General features: G+C 38.6%; 1 protein-coding gene across 6 annotated transcripts in view; it reads right to left on the reverse strand.

The window, feature by feature from the left end:
- The window catches only part of LRRFIP2 (LRR binding FLII interacting protein 2), a 55,817-nt gene extending 39,980 nt beyond the window's left edge, over window positions 1-15,837 (reverse strand). For all 6 annotated transcript variants that reach the window (XM_054273552.1, XM_054273550.1, XM_054273548.1 and 3 more), the window contains exons 1-2: window positions 15,636-15,837; window positions 7,389-7,493 (exon numbers count right to left, since the gene is read on the reverse strand). In XM_054273552.1, the coding sequence (XP_054129527.1) occupies window positions 7,389-7,478 (90 nt within the window). In that variant the 5' untranslated portion in view covers window positions 7,479-7,493; window positions 15,636-15,837. The remainder of the gene's footprint in view (window positions 1-7,388; window positions 7,494-15,635) is intronic.
- Window positions 15,838-16,413: the final 576 nt, after the last annotated feature.

A 16,413-nucleotide genomic window follows, 5' to 3' on the forward strand; every position in this document is an offset into this window, starting at 1 on the left:
TGAGCGCACTGTTCTGTTTTTTGGCTCGCTGTGTGGGTGCCTGGGCTTATCCTGGGTACTCCGTTCCTTGCAGCTATTTTAATAAACGAGAACCTCTTTCTCCAGAGAAAGTTTGGCCTCGTTCATATTCGTAACAAATACAAGTGAATTTACAAATATTTGTCATAAAATGGGTGCCAGAAATTGAAGAAAATCTTATCTTTTTAGATTTTTTTTAAGAAATGGCTTAATATTACATTAATTTTTAACCTGAGCAACCAGATTGCTGTAAAAAGCCCACAATCTCAAAAAAGACAAAAACCTTGGCAAATTAAGTCAAAGGACAGCTCTCAGGCTTCCTTCACTATACTTCAGAGCAAGAGACAAGTTGCAGTACCATTAGAAAGGCCGTAATACCAAATAATTCCTAATTCTCAGCAGATATGTTAGAGCACAGGCCTCATTCTCTTGACACAGCAGTCACACAAGTCTTCACAGATATGTTATTAAAATTCAAAATTAACAATAATAGAGAAACAATCACAATTCAGAAGGACATAGTTTTCTTCCCGGGTGCTGCTATTCACTCTGTTGCCTTACTGAAAAAGCCCATGTAAGTTATGAAACAAATCAACACCAACAAATCCTTAACAAAAAATTTCATCTGCTCCATTGAAATAAAGCCTTGAAATACCTGCTAAGGAAAATGTAGAGCCACAATAGCTTTGGATAAAGTCTGGACTATAGGAGGAGAATGGAAACACTAGACTACTCATTTTGTTTTTTGTTTTTGTTTTTTTTAATAAACCAGCAAAAGTAGAGGGAGTCATGTTATCATGCTTCTCAATTGAACTAGAATTTGACTTGAGAGAGCATACCAAATACATCCCTATTTGTTGCTCATAGCAGGTTGGGAGCCAATACAGATTGCTTTCTACAGCCTGCATTAAACAAAGTGCAGTCTTAGAAAAGGATAGACCGTCCACCACAGCCTTGATTTCAGTTCCACTGGTCATTACCCTCTATACAGTCTTTAGACCAGACACATTAATAAAATATATTATGATAAATATCCATTGTAATATTATCTAATTGAAGTACAGCTTATTATAAAGTGTTATAACATATCAAGTTTCTATTTTTCTGAAGTAAAAATTCAACTGTGTATTGTCCAAGATCTAGCAACTCTGACGTCATTTCAGAAGCTTCCTAAGGGAACTTTCAACTGATAAAAAAAAAATGGGATAGCTGAATTTTCTTGAAGAAATAAGATATGAGGTATTTAAACCTGGTTCACTTACATTAGTGGCTTAAATGGAAAGAATGTTATAAAATCTGGAGGGAAAACAGCCATTAGGTAAAGATACAATAATTCAGCATGGAATTTATTCACAGAATTGATCACAAAAGGACATAGAAGACTACAGAGGAAATCTTTGTAACAACAGAAATTGGGTAGAAAAACAAGGAAAAAGTCATTGAGAATTTACTTGGATAAGAAAAAAGGACTAATTAATAAATTATTAAATTATAACTAAATCTCTACATTTTCTTTTGTATATGAACACACTCATACTATTCATATTTACCTTCCACTCTGGGACAAATTTGTGTTTTTAAAGCAATCCTGTATTTCTTTGGGTATTAGCTCTGGTCTAAGTAACAAAGCAAAGCAATCTGTTCACCACTGAGTTCTGGAATTCCTCATTTCAAAACAGATAAGTAAAATCATTACTTGAACAAAAAAACCCCCAGTGTTTCTTTGTCACTGCGTAAAAAGCATTTCATTCTAGAAGATTATTATCCTGGTTGTTTTCAAGCAGTTAAGCAGTACCTTACAGCAATATTCACTTTGATTGGTTTATTTTATTGCATATATTTAGTAAATACAGAGGTAGCAAGACAATGTTCTTCTTCTAGGAGGTCACAGTTTCCTGATTTTCACCTAAAACCCAGTTATTATAAGCTATTTATAGTCATTTAGAAAGTCATCTCTACTTCTTCAATTTTTTCATATTTGTTTTTAAATATGTATTCTACCACAATCTTTGGAAAACTTAGCTCAGCTTTCAAGGATAACATGTAGTTCTTCAGTTATATCAAAAATATTTTTGGCAAGAAAGAAAGAAGAAAAGAAAGACAAGACTTTAACTTGAATGCCATTGTAAAGATTGAGTCTGGAGTCTCTCCTTTCTGATGTATTTTTCTTAGTCTCTTCATAGTAACAACGATGTTTTTTTCCAGGTAAGCAGTATAAAATTAACACAGAATTTATATGGCAGAGGCTTCCCTCCATGCTGAGCATGGAGAAGCATAATATCTATCTCCATAGTGTAGATAGGCATCTTTTTCCTTCCCTTGCCTGCAAGAAGGAATTCATTAGAAAGCAACAGTATTTTATTTTCAATTTTTATATTCTGGAGAAGGTGATTCTTTATTAAGTTGGATTCAGCATAAAAGCTTCATAAGGTTAAAATATAGGCCATCTTAAAATGTTATTCACCTCTGAAAATTGAATTATTTTGTCATCATGGGCCGATGTATACATATTACATGGAACTCGTTTCCCTCTCTGCCAAGGGATGTGCAGTCCTGCAGTTTCCACGCAGGAGGCCCGGGTAAGGAGCGTTTTACTTCCTCCACCAGATGGCAGCAGTGAGGGAACTGAGCGCCCCTGCGGCGGGACCCGCTGCTCCCTGTCCGCCACGGGTCCGCCGAACGGCACTAGGACACCCTGCCAGCTCTGCTCAGCATCAGGGTGAGTATGTTAAAAATGTTCACTGTGATTCTTAAAAGAGAACTACGTATAGCAACTTCATTTCACCTTTTCTCATCAAGCACAGGAGGATTCTGTGCCCAATTCCAACCCCCCCATGGCATGAGGGTTGGAAATGGATGATCTGTAAGGTCCCTTTCAATTCAAACTTTTAGCTCAACTATGATTCCTTCTGCTGCTCAGTTTTTCTGTATTCTCATTCCCATGCTTTTTGCCCTTATCTCCATACTGTCTCATGAAATCAAGGCAACACCATCACTTATGTGGCAAAAGTATTTCTTATGGCTCCTCAGAAAACTCTTTTCCACTTACTTCTCATGTCTCTGCCCCAGTTGCCTACAAACAACAAAATCTTACGTTTTTAACATGACTTAAAGTTTTAATAGTCTTTATTTTTGATGTATCATTCTTTTTCCTTTAATTGTACAGATTCACACATATATTATAAAATCTCTAGAATATCTTACATCCTATAAAATATCCTTAATCACTTTTAAAAACAAAAGCAAACAAGGCTTTGAATTAATACTAAGGTAGAAACAGCCAATTGAAAAATATTTAGTGACCTCTTACCAAAACAAAATTTAAAAATCACCTAGCATCTACAAAGACAATATCCATGAGGATGGAATTCTTTGGGACTTTGCTTGTTTTCTTAACAGAAGCTGAACCTACATGAAGAGGAAAGCACATATGAAACTTTAAATAGATTCGTATGAAAAAGACTGTTAACTGTTTCTAAATTCATGATTTAGCCCTCAAACATTTAATAATATTCAACTCAGCTTTTTCTATCATGGCAATTCAGTAAGATTACATCTCTATCAAAGTAAGAACAACTGCACTCTACTCACAGCTGAGCTACTACAAAGTGAATTTCAAATCAAAATTAATCTTTATTCTCTCCCATGAGAAAACACCTTAAGAGTTTTCCATGCTCTTGCTATATAGTGAAAATAGCCATGGGAACAATTCCTGAGAAAAAATCCACCAAACCAAAACGCAGAGGCAACATTCTACAAGGCAGAAACACAGTGAACATTGTTGCAATGTTGCTTGTCCACAACCTCTAGTTCTCTGTAAAATCATTACTTGTCACCTAGTTACACAGCCCTGAACAATGGAAGAGCTGCTGATGGTAACACTCAAAAAAAGGCTATGAATGGTAAATTCTGATTGTGCCTTCAAACTCCTGCTTAGCAGGCTGAGGACAGTGAGATGATATGTGTCAGACTCTTATCACTCTCTGCCACGATATTCATTGTATCTGAGCATGAACCACAGGCAATGCAGGAACACAGAAGTGACTGAAACCTCTGTTCTCACATAATTAAACTGGTTTTGGAAAAAGAGGTCTCATGTAATGCTAAAAGATGGTGATGACAGGTTACTGCTAAATATTTAAAATGAACAATGTGTCTGAAAATACAGACAAGTGAAGCAGTGATGCACAACTCAGCCAATGATATTCTGTCCGCAAAAGAATTTAATAAGGGGAGAATCGCCACAACAAACATACAGGGAAAACACCTTGAGATCATATCAGCTGTATTCAATGTAGACTGTGAACATAACCTTGAGAATATGAAGCTCAATTTTCATTTATATAACAGCATGGGAATTTTCAAGCAGTTAAGTCTTTTTGTTTAACAAATGAGACTATAATGTTGCCAGGAGCCTGAAGTTACTCTAGACAATCATTACCTGTACTTTGGGAAGCTCAAACTTTGCACAAGATACATGAAACTGTCTTCTACACCAGGTGACTTTTTCTTTGTCAATCTTAGAAAGCTAACCATTTCAGAACCCATTATAAAAGCTACGGAAAGAACCAAAAGGTCATATAAAAAAACTCTATATTTTCAGGAGATAGGCTTTTTTATTTCTTTTAAGTGATAAGCTGACTTCTAATTAACCTTGCTGTAATTAGAATACACTCATCACTACTCCATTTTAATGTAGCTGGGTGCTTTGAAACCCACAGTTCTGTTATCTCCTTGCAGGACACACATGGACAATATATCTACACCTGCTCCTGCAGCTGTTGAAAAAAGCATGTGTGTTTTAAGTTTTGTCTCTTTTATATTATCAGTAGGAAAGAAAGTGTTAGGGAGGGGGGAAGAAGTGTTCTGAAGGTATTATTATTATTGTATTATTATTATTATTTGTTTAGTTTCTGTTAATATAAGTTTGCTTTATACCCTTTTAAAGTTTTAAACCTGCTTTGCCTTCCTCTTAATCCTATCCCACCACAATAATTAGTGCATTGGCTGAGAAATCTCAAATTGGTGAACCAAAACCACCACACAAAATTGGTGTTCAAACTAAAACCACCACAGGCTGACAGACTGTTGTACCAGGATAACACTGCCAAACTGATCAACTGCGAGTAATCTCACTTCAGACACTGTCAAATAGGGAAAGTGCATTGCTTCCAAGAAAGGATGCACAAATAGATCCCTGTCCCTGGATCACCTTGACTCTTCCTCAGTTCCAGTGAGCAAGGAAATTCAATGTCAGGAAAAATAATACACCATAGTATAAAAAGTAGTTCCCTAAGAAAGAGGTTTAGCAACTCAAAAGTTCTTGGAATAAGGCAGAAATTCACTCTAGTGTTGATGTGTTAGCATATTTGTGTGTAACACAGAGACACTGTAAAAATGCTTATCTCAATGCATAGTCTCACACCAAGGAAAATTTGTGGAAGAGCTCTCTATATAACAGAAGTACAAGAAATAAAGGGGAGGGGACAGCCAACAGAAGAAAAAAGTTTTCTGATGCAAAGGAAAGATGGAAAAAAATCAAAGAAATATCAAAGAGGAAGCAGTCTGACCAGATGCTTACAATAGTGCCCTTATTTTCCATTAAATATTTTCATATAAAATGACATCAGATTGAACCAGTGCAGAAAAATGACTATATGGAAATTAACTTAGTGGATCAGTACCAAAGAATTCTTTAAACCAAATTTCGTAAAAAGCAATGTTTACTGGTACTAAAAGGAAGATATCTTTTTTTTTTTGACACATGCCATAGAACAAGGAAATCACAATTTTGTCATATTAAAAATGGTAACAAACAATAAGAATAGCACTTTCTGAAATCTGAACTTTTAGAGAAAAAGCACCTTGAAATGTCATACACTACATTAGAATCACTTTACTATAGTGCTTTGTATTACAAATTGCAATACTTCCTAGTGCCATTTTGTGGCTGCTCTCAATCCTAGAGCACTTTATGCAGTTTTACCACACAGATTATCCTGAGTGCAGCCTTTTGTTTCTGCATATTCTGTTTACCATCTCTTAATACCTAGAACACCTTTAGGAAGCTTTTCCACAGAAGACACATGGATTACAGGATTCAATTCAATTCCAGTAAGTAATGTCTTCTAAAACAATGGGATGTAAGAGAACTAAGCCCAACAGTAATTTTAAATAAGATATTATGTATAACTTGTTACTACTGAGATCCTTTTCTAGGTTAAACAACAAGTCGATGTTATGGAAGCATGCATATACTCAAAGAAATTTAAGGCCATATTCTTTCTTTTTTACTCACCGCTTCCACCAAAGAATGAGTGAGGAAAGTTGATGAGTGAGATCATATATTATCCAGAGTCCCACACAGGACTTGGCTGATAGCGTGAGACCTTCCAATAGAACTAGAACGTGACTGAGAACATAACTTTCTGAAAAGTTACCAACTAATTTTTTTTTTAATGACAAGGCATATATTTTGCCTACAGTCTATGATAGATACACTTGAAAATGCCTAAATAAGCTTTCTCTTCAGAGACCTATCACCTCCCTACTTTGTCTTACATACACATATACAGACAACTATTTACATTACGAAGCAAATTAGAATCTGCATTTTGCACTCCTTTATGTTAACTAAGGCAAGCAGCTTTGTAGATAATGTAGCCCCAAAGAACCTGAATTCACTTGCATACAAACAGTACTAACACTTTTGTTCCCTAGTCACAGCATCTCCACCTAGAAAAACTCTGGTCCAAACAGACATTTCTAAGACTTCAAATTCCAACTGCCAAAATCCCATGGGACAAAATTCCCCTTTGTATCAACTGTTTCTTAATTGCACTTTTTGCTGGTTATCTCCAGCCCTCTCTTTTTGGGTGGTGGAATTCCTGGAACAGTGTACATATTAGGCTTTGGAAAAAAATTGACTTCTCACATTTGAAATAGATACTATTACAAATATATTTTAATAGTGACTACTGCCTATTCAATACTAATACACTATACTTAACATCTTAAGAATACTACACACTGTAACAGGAAAAATATGTCTGTTGTTTAGTTTTACACTTGAAATAGCAGCTATATTTTTCATTTATCTTTAAGCATGTAAGTATCTGTAGAAATAGCTGCTAGGCTTAAGTGTAAATCCATAAGGTTACACTAGTCATACAGTTAGTATCTCACTATGTTGACATTTCAGTTAATGTGATTTTTTGATCAATAATCCTCTTAGCTTATATTAATTGTCATACTTTTGGCTAATTACACTTTTTTATGCACATCTATAAAAAAAAAAATTAACTTTTCCTAGATAATGAGTTTACTTTCATCCCTATTTCTGAATTCAAGACACTTCAAAATGAGCAAACCTCTCGGGCAATGCTGCTTAGTGCTTCATCTTCTGCAGAAAATCTGTCTTTCACTGGAGTTCTCTTCCGTCCTGATCCAGGAGTTCCCATTTTTATTCTCTGAATCTGTATTTGAAAACACAGATAGGACAAAGCTCAGATTTAATTAATATCTGGAATTAAAAACAATCAACCAACCTACACACCAAAATGTCCAAAGTTTTCCAATCTTTGGCTACGTAATACTCAAGACATCTGTATGCAATTGGCATGTAATGGCCACACAAAAGCTTGTGGCAGCATTACAGAACATCACTGCATCCTTCAAGGTGCACAGAGAGAATTTTTCTACTGAACAGAACCCACGAGTTTACCTACAGCTTCAAAGTCAGGCACAACTGTAAACTGCTCCTGGCTCAAAAAGAATGCCTCTGTTCTCTGTCAATTTATTTAACTCCTGAAAAGATATATCCATTTAATTAACAGATGTTGAAAAAAAAACCCTATAGACAACAGTGTTCAAGAATTAACCTCAACACAGAAAAGACTCAGAAGACAAACTTTACTAAGCATCTGAATAAGTAGATGTGACTGACTTACATTTTAATGCAGCTGTTCTCATGCAACTGAGCTGCTGTCTTCTAAAGCAAAAGTTTTACTATAGCAGAAATAGACACCTTTACACAAAAACCCCACTCTTTACCTAACAAGATTCACAAACTGGGAAATTAAGAGAGAAATACACTACCATCATATGCCCTTACTTTTCCTCCAGAAATCTCTTATGAATTGCAAGCATATAAAAATGACCAACAAAACAAAACATAACATAGCCCATATAGACACAATCAAAAAATGTTACAACAAAAAAAAAAAACCTCAAAAAACACAACTATATAAGTTTTTTCAAATATCCTAAAGAAATCCTCCTTCCAGACATCCAGATCCTCTCAAATATCAGACTAGAATTTGGTGGTAGCCCAGCTATTTGACAAGGTAAGTATCCTACACAGGGTTTGAGAAAACACCTTAGTTACAATAAAACACTTCTATTTGCAGGAAGAAGAGATCTAAAAGGTATCTAGCATTGGCTATCCTTTGAAAACTGAACTGGTACAATAACTGCCTTTCTTACTGGATCTAACTAGCAAAGACTCAGTAATTGATTATAGTTTAGTCAAAAAGGAAGGAGGAAAAAACCCCAAAGTGACAGCTATTTTTGTACAAGCAGAGTTTTTACTTTATTACTTTTACACAGCAATCACAAAGCCAAAATATATTGGCGTATTTTCTGACACTGAAAGACACCAAGTAGCATCACAGGCCTTTTTTTTTCTCTTATATTTTAGCTTCTACACTTTTTCATCATCCTTCCTTTAATAACTTTATACTATTACTGCTTTCTTTTCCTTGCAAGCAATAAGGTTTTTTTACTCTGCTTCAAATTTTACAGGTACTTTACTGTTCTTCATCTGCTCAGTATTGTCACTGGTATTTCATTTGGTAAGAGTCTGTATATTTAGTCTGAAAAACAAGCAAGTAAACTTATGTCTTGTATTCAAGTAAATTTAGACAAATATACACACAAACAGTTTGGAGATCTCTGTGGCAAAGGTTTAAGCCCAGAACTGCAAGTTGCTGCCCACATTCTGAATGTCTCAAAAAATCTGCATCTTTTTTCAGTAATTCTTATTGGCTAACTTCACATATTAAAAGCAGACAGGGCCCAAACTAAAAGTTACATGGACACAAAATAATACCACCCATACTACAGAAGGCTTTAATAATGTTATACACTAGCCACAAGAAAAATCATTAAATGTTTATTACAATAAACAGGTTCGTATAAGAACAGAAATCCAATCTATCTACTAAAAGTCACTAAGCATAAAATTATTTTAATTGACACATTAAAGGCCATATTTCTTTTAAAAGTATTTACCATGTTAGAAAAAACTGCAGAATAACTGCACATACCATAGACTTGAACTACATTTCTTCACATCCTCTAAACAACGTACCATTTCTAATGCACAACAAACTTTGGTTTGTTAACTCAGTGAAATGCTCTCAGCTGGCAGACTGATTTGGGGAATGGAATGGTTTCTAGCTAAAATACAGCTAATTTTAGTATAGTTATGTTCAGTTTACAGGAAATACTAATTTACAGAGTAGTAATTTCATAAAAATTAGATACTGATGCTTTAAATGAGGAAAACACACTAAATCTCAGTCGCTGCAGAGGAAGGCAAGTGTGGCATCCCTGCCAGCAATCTACCACACTTCTCACCTAGAACAAGCACAGAACTCCTGACTGAGCCCAAACACAAGACAGAACACGACAGGTTACCCAGAAGGTATACAGAGATGTTGTCTTTGCCTACAAGGAGGAATTAAGAAAATCAAAGCCCAGCTGAAGCCAAAACTAGCAAAGGCTGATAAGGACAAAGAGAAAAGCTATTCTAAGGGCATTGGGAACACAAGAATGACTAAGAAAACATTAGGGCCACTGTTTGGTGACACAGGTGAGAGTGGTGGGTGCTTACCAAGCCCCACCCTTGAAAGAACAGTCTGGGTTAATAACAAAGGGGAAGATGGGAATCTGTGTGCGTGAATCAAATAAGCAGAACTGTCTGACAGGGTAGAGGCCCAAACCTGGTCATGTTACAAGAGAGCAAGAGACTTATCAGTTACGTTAAACAGAAACTAGGAAATCAGACAGAAGCACTTGTTTGAAGTAAAGGAGTCCTCTTGAAAATAAAACCCAAATCAACAGTGACAGTAGCAGTAACTTTGGAGGGATAACAGCATCAGTCAAACCCTAGTTTGATGCTGTCAGAAGCCACCCCACTGATTGCATGGTATCTGCCCAAGCTAAACCAATACAGCTTCCCTCCTAGTGGATGCAAGATCCTGCACTCCAGCCAGCAGGTGGCCAGTACAGGGAGGGCCAGTGCACACCTCAAGTGTGTGAATGTGAGCTGGTTAGGTATGGTCTCACTGGCATCTGCATTGGGACATATTAGAGAACAGCACAGACACACACAAATCTAGAGTGTCCACATCTCCAGCAGAAATCATGTGCACATAGGAGACCCTAGAGTTGAAGAACAGAACAGTTAAACACCAGCCTAGAGAGGCTATGAAATATCCATCCCTGAAGATGGTAAAAACTTAACCTGACAAGGCTCTGAAAAACCTTTTCTAATTGACAATGCTTTGGGCAAAGGATGACCTCCAAAGAATCTTCCTAAAATAAAATATATGGTTCTACATTTATTATTGTTCACAATTTTGAAATTACACCTCAATAGAAGTTTTCTTTAATTAGATGTTTTAATATTTCTTCAAAGGTCTTGTCACAATTTCTACCATTCCATTTAACTTTTAATGTGGCTGATGTATGTCAGAGTATTTAATTTCTTGTTAATAAGTTCAGTACTACAGAAACCTAGATATATTGCTAATATGCTAATTAGTCTAATACTATAAATATAATTCTGTTACTTCTCAGGAAAATATAAGATATCTATACTTTACATACATGCAGAAATATTTTGAGATGTTTCATTTCAGTAACTTTCTGACTACACAAAAAGTTCTTTTCCTGCATGGGATAAAGAATTTTGCTGCAGCATGTGATAAAGAATTTAATACACACCATGACATTAGAATTTTCATAAAAAATAATTAAAGAGAACACCAAAACAAAATCAGACAAAGAGCAGATTGCTATTGTCTTTTATGGTTTAGAAAGATAAATACAAAAGGAAGGAACACTATAATATCTGCTGCATTAACAGTTAAAAATTCCTGAGGCATGTCTATTACATGCCTAGTTCTAACAGACACGGTAACACATTGTATTACACAACCGATGAGTGACATCCTGTTGCATTTCATTCCAAAACACGGAAGTGTCCAAAGTCCCCAAACAAAACAGAAGACCTGAGATGAAATCCTTCAAGTGCCTTCTCATTTGTCTTCACTTCAGGCATATATACATTTTATCTCTTCCACAAGTCTTTGCTGTCCTAGTCTTCTTCATTTTACCCTCTGACTAAAGGCTCTCCTTGTTTCTTTTTTGCTTCCTAGAAAAAGGTCTGATTTGTCTCAGAGGAAAAGAAAATAGCTACACTACAAGTTCAGGGCCTATCACTCACTATCTCCCATGGCACCACCTGTTCCAAATGCCTGGGTCATATGCCAGCATACTTGGCATTACATGCATAGGACCCAGATATCTTAGTGTGAACAGGCTATAAATAACAGAGCAAAACTCCCCTTTTCTCTTTCAAGCAAGACTACAAGATCACTAAAATTCACCTGTGTAGACAACATCTCTGTATAATTGATTCAACAACAGAGAAGAACGGTAATGCTCTAGAACTAATGTCTTTTAGAAACAAAATCTGAATGCAAAAGTATTAGTACTACAACAGTTACATTCAAAATTGAGAAGGAGCATAATCATATTGGAAACCACAATCTTGTTTGCTTGATCTTCAATCTTTGCCCAAGCAAACTTCAAAGGATACAAAGCAAACAGGCATAGAAAAATTTTAAATTATGCAAGACAGACACAAGAGTCTTCTTCAGAAGAAAGACCCCATACAAGGGTACTCTCTCTGCAATTAATGTTTGCTCATAGGTTCAAAACCACCCATGCAGGGAAAAGGGTTGCATGAAACAGGGTGACCATGATCCAACAAAGGGGCATGTAGGAAGAGAGAGAAATACATTAGGTTTTAATGCACTGAGAAAGAAATAGACTGAGTTTTAAAGCAATAATTTTAAGGACTCACTTGGAATTTTCATTCAGAATATTAACTGAAACAAGAACTATTGCCAAAAAAAGAGCTGCTACTATGAGTGGAAGAGGCTAACATTAAAGGGAAAATGCAAAGACTGAGAAGAGCATATAATTACAGTCTGCCAAAAGATTACAGTGCTTACCACTATATTGGAGAAAAGTTATTCCAGCTGATGAATAGTGTTTCTGTTTTAAGAAGCTGTTCATCTCTAATCATGGCCCACTTCAAAAACTGTTAGCACAAAGTTTCTGCTCTGAGTGGACAAGCTTATGTCAGCTTTTTCAGGAAAATAACCTACTCTTTAGACAACTGCACAACCCACCCCCTTAATGCAGTATATTTGCAGTTTACTTGCAGTTTTAAAATCTGAGAAATACAATTTCTTATGAGTTCATGGTATTTTGCAATTGAATTGTAATTCCTTAGAGGGAGTTGCAATCCCTCAATTTGTTGCTGTTATGAAGTCAGAGACCAACAGGAAGTCCCCAGTTCAAACAATTCAAAAGCCATTATGCAGCTTACAAGAGTCTGCAAGTGCCTGATGAATCCATGGAGTGTCCCAGTGCCTATCACTGACTGTCATGCAATGCTTTATGTGTGCCAATGCACTAAAGGCATCCTACAGCCCTGCAGAACCATGAGACACCTCCAGACCGACCAAGCTATCTCTGGTGACCTTCACCACTCTCTGCAAATCACCAAAATTCCAAAACAGCACCTTGCAATTTCAAGTAGTGGCAACTTGGTTTATGATGTATGAGTTCTCTGCCAGTCAGCTGCCAACAGCTGCAACTGTAGATACCAATACTGCAAAAAGTACATTGCATACACAAAATCATCAGTTACAGGCAGCATCTGGAAAGCTCTTATAATGGTGACTCACCAGAGGATCTCTAGGGGCACAGCATGAAGCATATATAACTTTCAGAAAAGCAGTGTTACAGAGATTGACTGTTCTAGAATCAGTGCTACTGTAAATGCTGGAGATCCAGGAATAAACTAAGAATTCAAATAGAACTTTAAAACATAAGGGGATGACAGTACTAAAATGAGCACCATAAAAAATTATGAAAATGCATAATAAAAAAAACCCCACAAGGATCCTTCAGAAGTGTTTACTCTAAAATGAAGCAACCATCATTTTTACACTGTCAGCTTTTTCAAAATGAGTGCCCTTTCTGTCATTTTGGAAAAGAATGATTCATTGCTCATTAAAAAACCAAACACTGCTGCTATATTGAGGCTCCACTTCTTTTTTTAATGGAGTGCCCCATGGTAACAACCCACACACTGTAACAAGCTGCAACTATTTAAAATATTTTTCCCCCATCAATTTAATACACTCCTACACTCTTTCCTACTCGTGCTACAGTTACAGTAGAATGAAGAAAAGCTACTGCAGCAAGGGAAAGAAATTGTCCTGGGTACCTCTTAGAAGAAACAGCAGTTGAAGGAAATAATCAGCTGACATCATTCCTGCTGACTAGTTCTCTGCTATAGTAGCAAAGTTTGTAGGCTCAGAAACACTGATGTCCACCTGACCCTTCTTTCATAAATACCCCTTCACCTCCTCCCTTAAAGCAGATCTAACACTGTTAACTTAGCTCAAGGAAATGTGAACTTTAATATCACCTTCACAAGCAGACAGTGTTACTTACATGAACTACTCTGCAGGGCATGTAATGCATAAACACAAACTGTCCTTTACCTACAATTACACACTACCTGGTTTCCAGATATTAAGATAATAAAATTTAATTACTTCCTCAGAAAGTAGTTATAGCATTTTTATTGTAATGCTACTGGACTGCACTAACTCATTACTATCACCACACATCTTCACATTAGGATCTCACAAACAACACAGTATCAAATCTATTATCCTCTGCTTACATTAATTACCAGAGCTATTCAATTATGTATGATACTGATCTAGGTTTTTTTGGTATATGCACATGCCAACTTGTGTGCTATATGAAAATCTAGACCTTAATAAGCTCTATATATCCCCACTACACAGAGTCTAAACACTTTCTGAAAGTTTACATGTATTAAAATACTGTGCCATCTTCTGAGAGAATGAGACTCTTAAAAAAGCTCCTCTGTAGTCAATTCACAAGAAATACTGTTGTTTAGGTCCACAAGCTACACTTGACACATTTCACACAACCATCTTCTATTCACAAGTTTCCAGTTACAGCCAAGAATTCAGTTCAGGTAAGACTGACTTCCCAGTAAGCTAAATACCTCCAAACCCAAGTAACAGGAAACAATAGGAAAATTATGTCATGTACGTCAAACAGTTTTGTACTGCTAAAGCACCTTTTATCTTTCCTTACACCATCACTAAGTAATTACATTAACCAAGGGAGCAGATGTATATTAAGAGGGTAACTGTTTCTGGGCCGCAATACATTTAATTACATCATTTCACAATCAAGACACAATGAACGTTTAAAGAGCTCCGACAAACACTGATTTAATATTATACTTTGTAGCAAACCTCCTGCCCCACATCTCTAGAGATGTTTTACCCCAATAATTTTGAAATGAGAAAATATTTTGAAGGGAGAAAATTCTTCTTAGACCTTTCTCATTTCAAGTAAAAAATGCCTGCAAGTCTCTCTAAAATGCGAAAAATCATTGAGTATATCACATAAAGTCAACACAGTACTACTTCATCTACAAAATATTTTTATTATCAGTGAAACACATAACACTGCCCTTCAAAGAGTCACGCTCGGATTCAAACCGAAGATCACTTAAAACACATTGAGCAGATCACAGTCCGAAGCTGTTTTCGGCTCCTTCCAAACTCATTAATATGTTCATCTCTCTTATCACCCTCAACAACGTTTTTATAATTATAGCAACAGGGTATACTAAAAATAAAACAGCGTACTCCAAAACAACTTATTAAAAACCAAACGACTAAGCATCAGCAAGAGTGACCGACTCCCAACGCGGCCGCTGCAGAGGGGCACGCCCTGCTGTTCCGGGAACGGCGAAGCCGCGGTAACGTGCTCCCAGCAAGTAGGAGAAAGGCACCGAAATACACACACCGCTGTGATTTCAGCACATCTTCCTTTCTCCGTCATTTCGCCGTTCCCACTCAGCCCCCAAGGGGCGCACGGCAGCTCCCCGAGGAGCAGGAGGAGGGATCGCCCCGGCGAGCAGCCGCAGCCCGCCGGAAGGGCTCGGGCCAGGCCGGGCTCGGCTTCCCCTGGTCCGCCCGCACCAAGCCGAGCGCGGCCACACGGAAGGGGCCGCACGCCGCCGCCCCAAGGCTCTCCTGCTCGCCGACCTGACCAACGAGTTCCGGCGGAGCCGCTCCTCCAAACCTGAAGAACCGGGTTCCCGCCCCGCTTCGTCGCCCGAGTTTTGTGTCTATGACTGACACCCTTCCCCCTCCCAGCCCTCGCCCTTACCCTGCCTGGGGCCCAGGGAGTCTTACCTGCGGGCCAGCCTGCCGCAGAACCGGGACGCCTCAGGAGGGAGGGGGCAATTGTTTCACTCTTCCCTCCACCGTTTCCAGGGGTGTGAGGGGCCCGTGGATCCCGGAATCACTTCAGGCTCCTTCCTTCCCTCACTCCCTACGGCCAGAGATAGGGGAACAGTGGCAAAAGCCGCCCCAGGGCAACCACAGTTCGCACACGGACCGCGACAAGGGAACTGCTACCTCACTTAACCCTCTCCACCGTCCCCTACCAACCGTTCCCCGTGAGGGGCTGGGAGAACCGGAGCGGCAGGCAGACAAGCCGCTCCGCTCCAGGCCGCCTTCCTCTTCCCCGCCCCGCACTCTTGCCTCCTCCCCTTCAGCGCCAGGCGCTTACGGCCACATCGAGAACTCGAGTGACAGACTGCGGTAAATTGCAAACCGCTTGCGGAAGGAAGAAGGGGCCGGCGCTGAGGAGAAGGAGAGACGGCGAGAGCCCGACAGCCGAAGCGCAGGAGATACCGCGACCCACGCTGGCACCGACAGCCACCGCATTTGCCCGGCCCCCACACAGGCCAGGGGGCGAAGCGCGCAGGCGCCGCGGAGGACAGGACGGGAGGGCGGTCCGCCCGCGTGCGCAGAGCGGGCGCGGCTGCGGGGACGGCAGTGAACGGTGGTGGGCGGTGCCGCACCCGCCCCGCCCGGCTCCGGTGCCTGGGTCCTGGCCGCCTCCCGGTCGGCTCATGGGCTGCTGGGGATTTGGGCCGGCGTGGGGCGCTGCGCCCTGTGGCGGCCT

The sequence above is a fragment of the Melozone crissalis genome, unplaced genomic scaffold (genome assembly GCF_028551555.1).
Source record: "Melozone crissalis strain CALT ecotype California unplaced genomic scaffold, PUWL_Pcris_2 ptg000016l_1, whole genome shotgun sequence".
Lineage (NCBI taxonomy): Eukaryota > Metazoa > Chordata > Aves > Passeriformes > Passerellidae > Melozone > Melozone crissalis.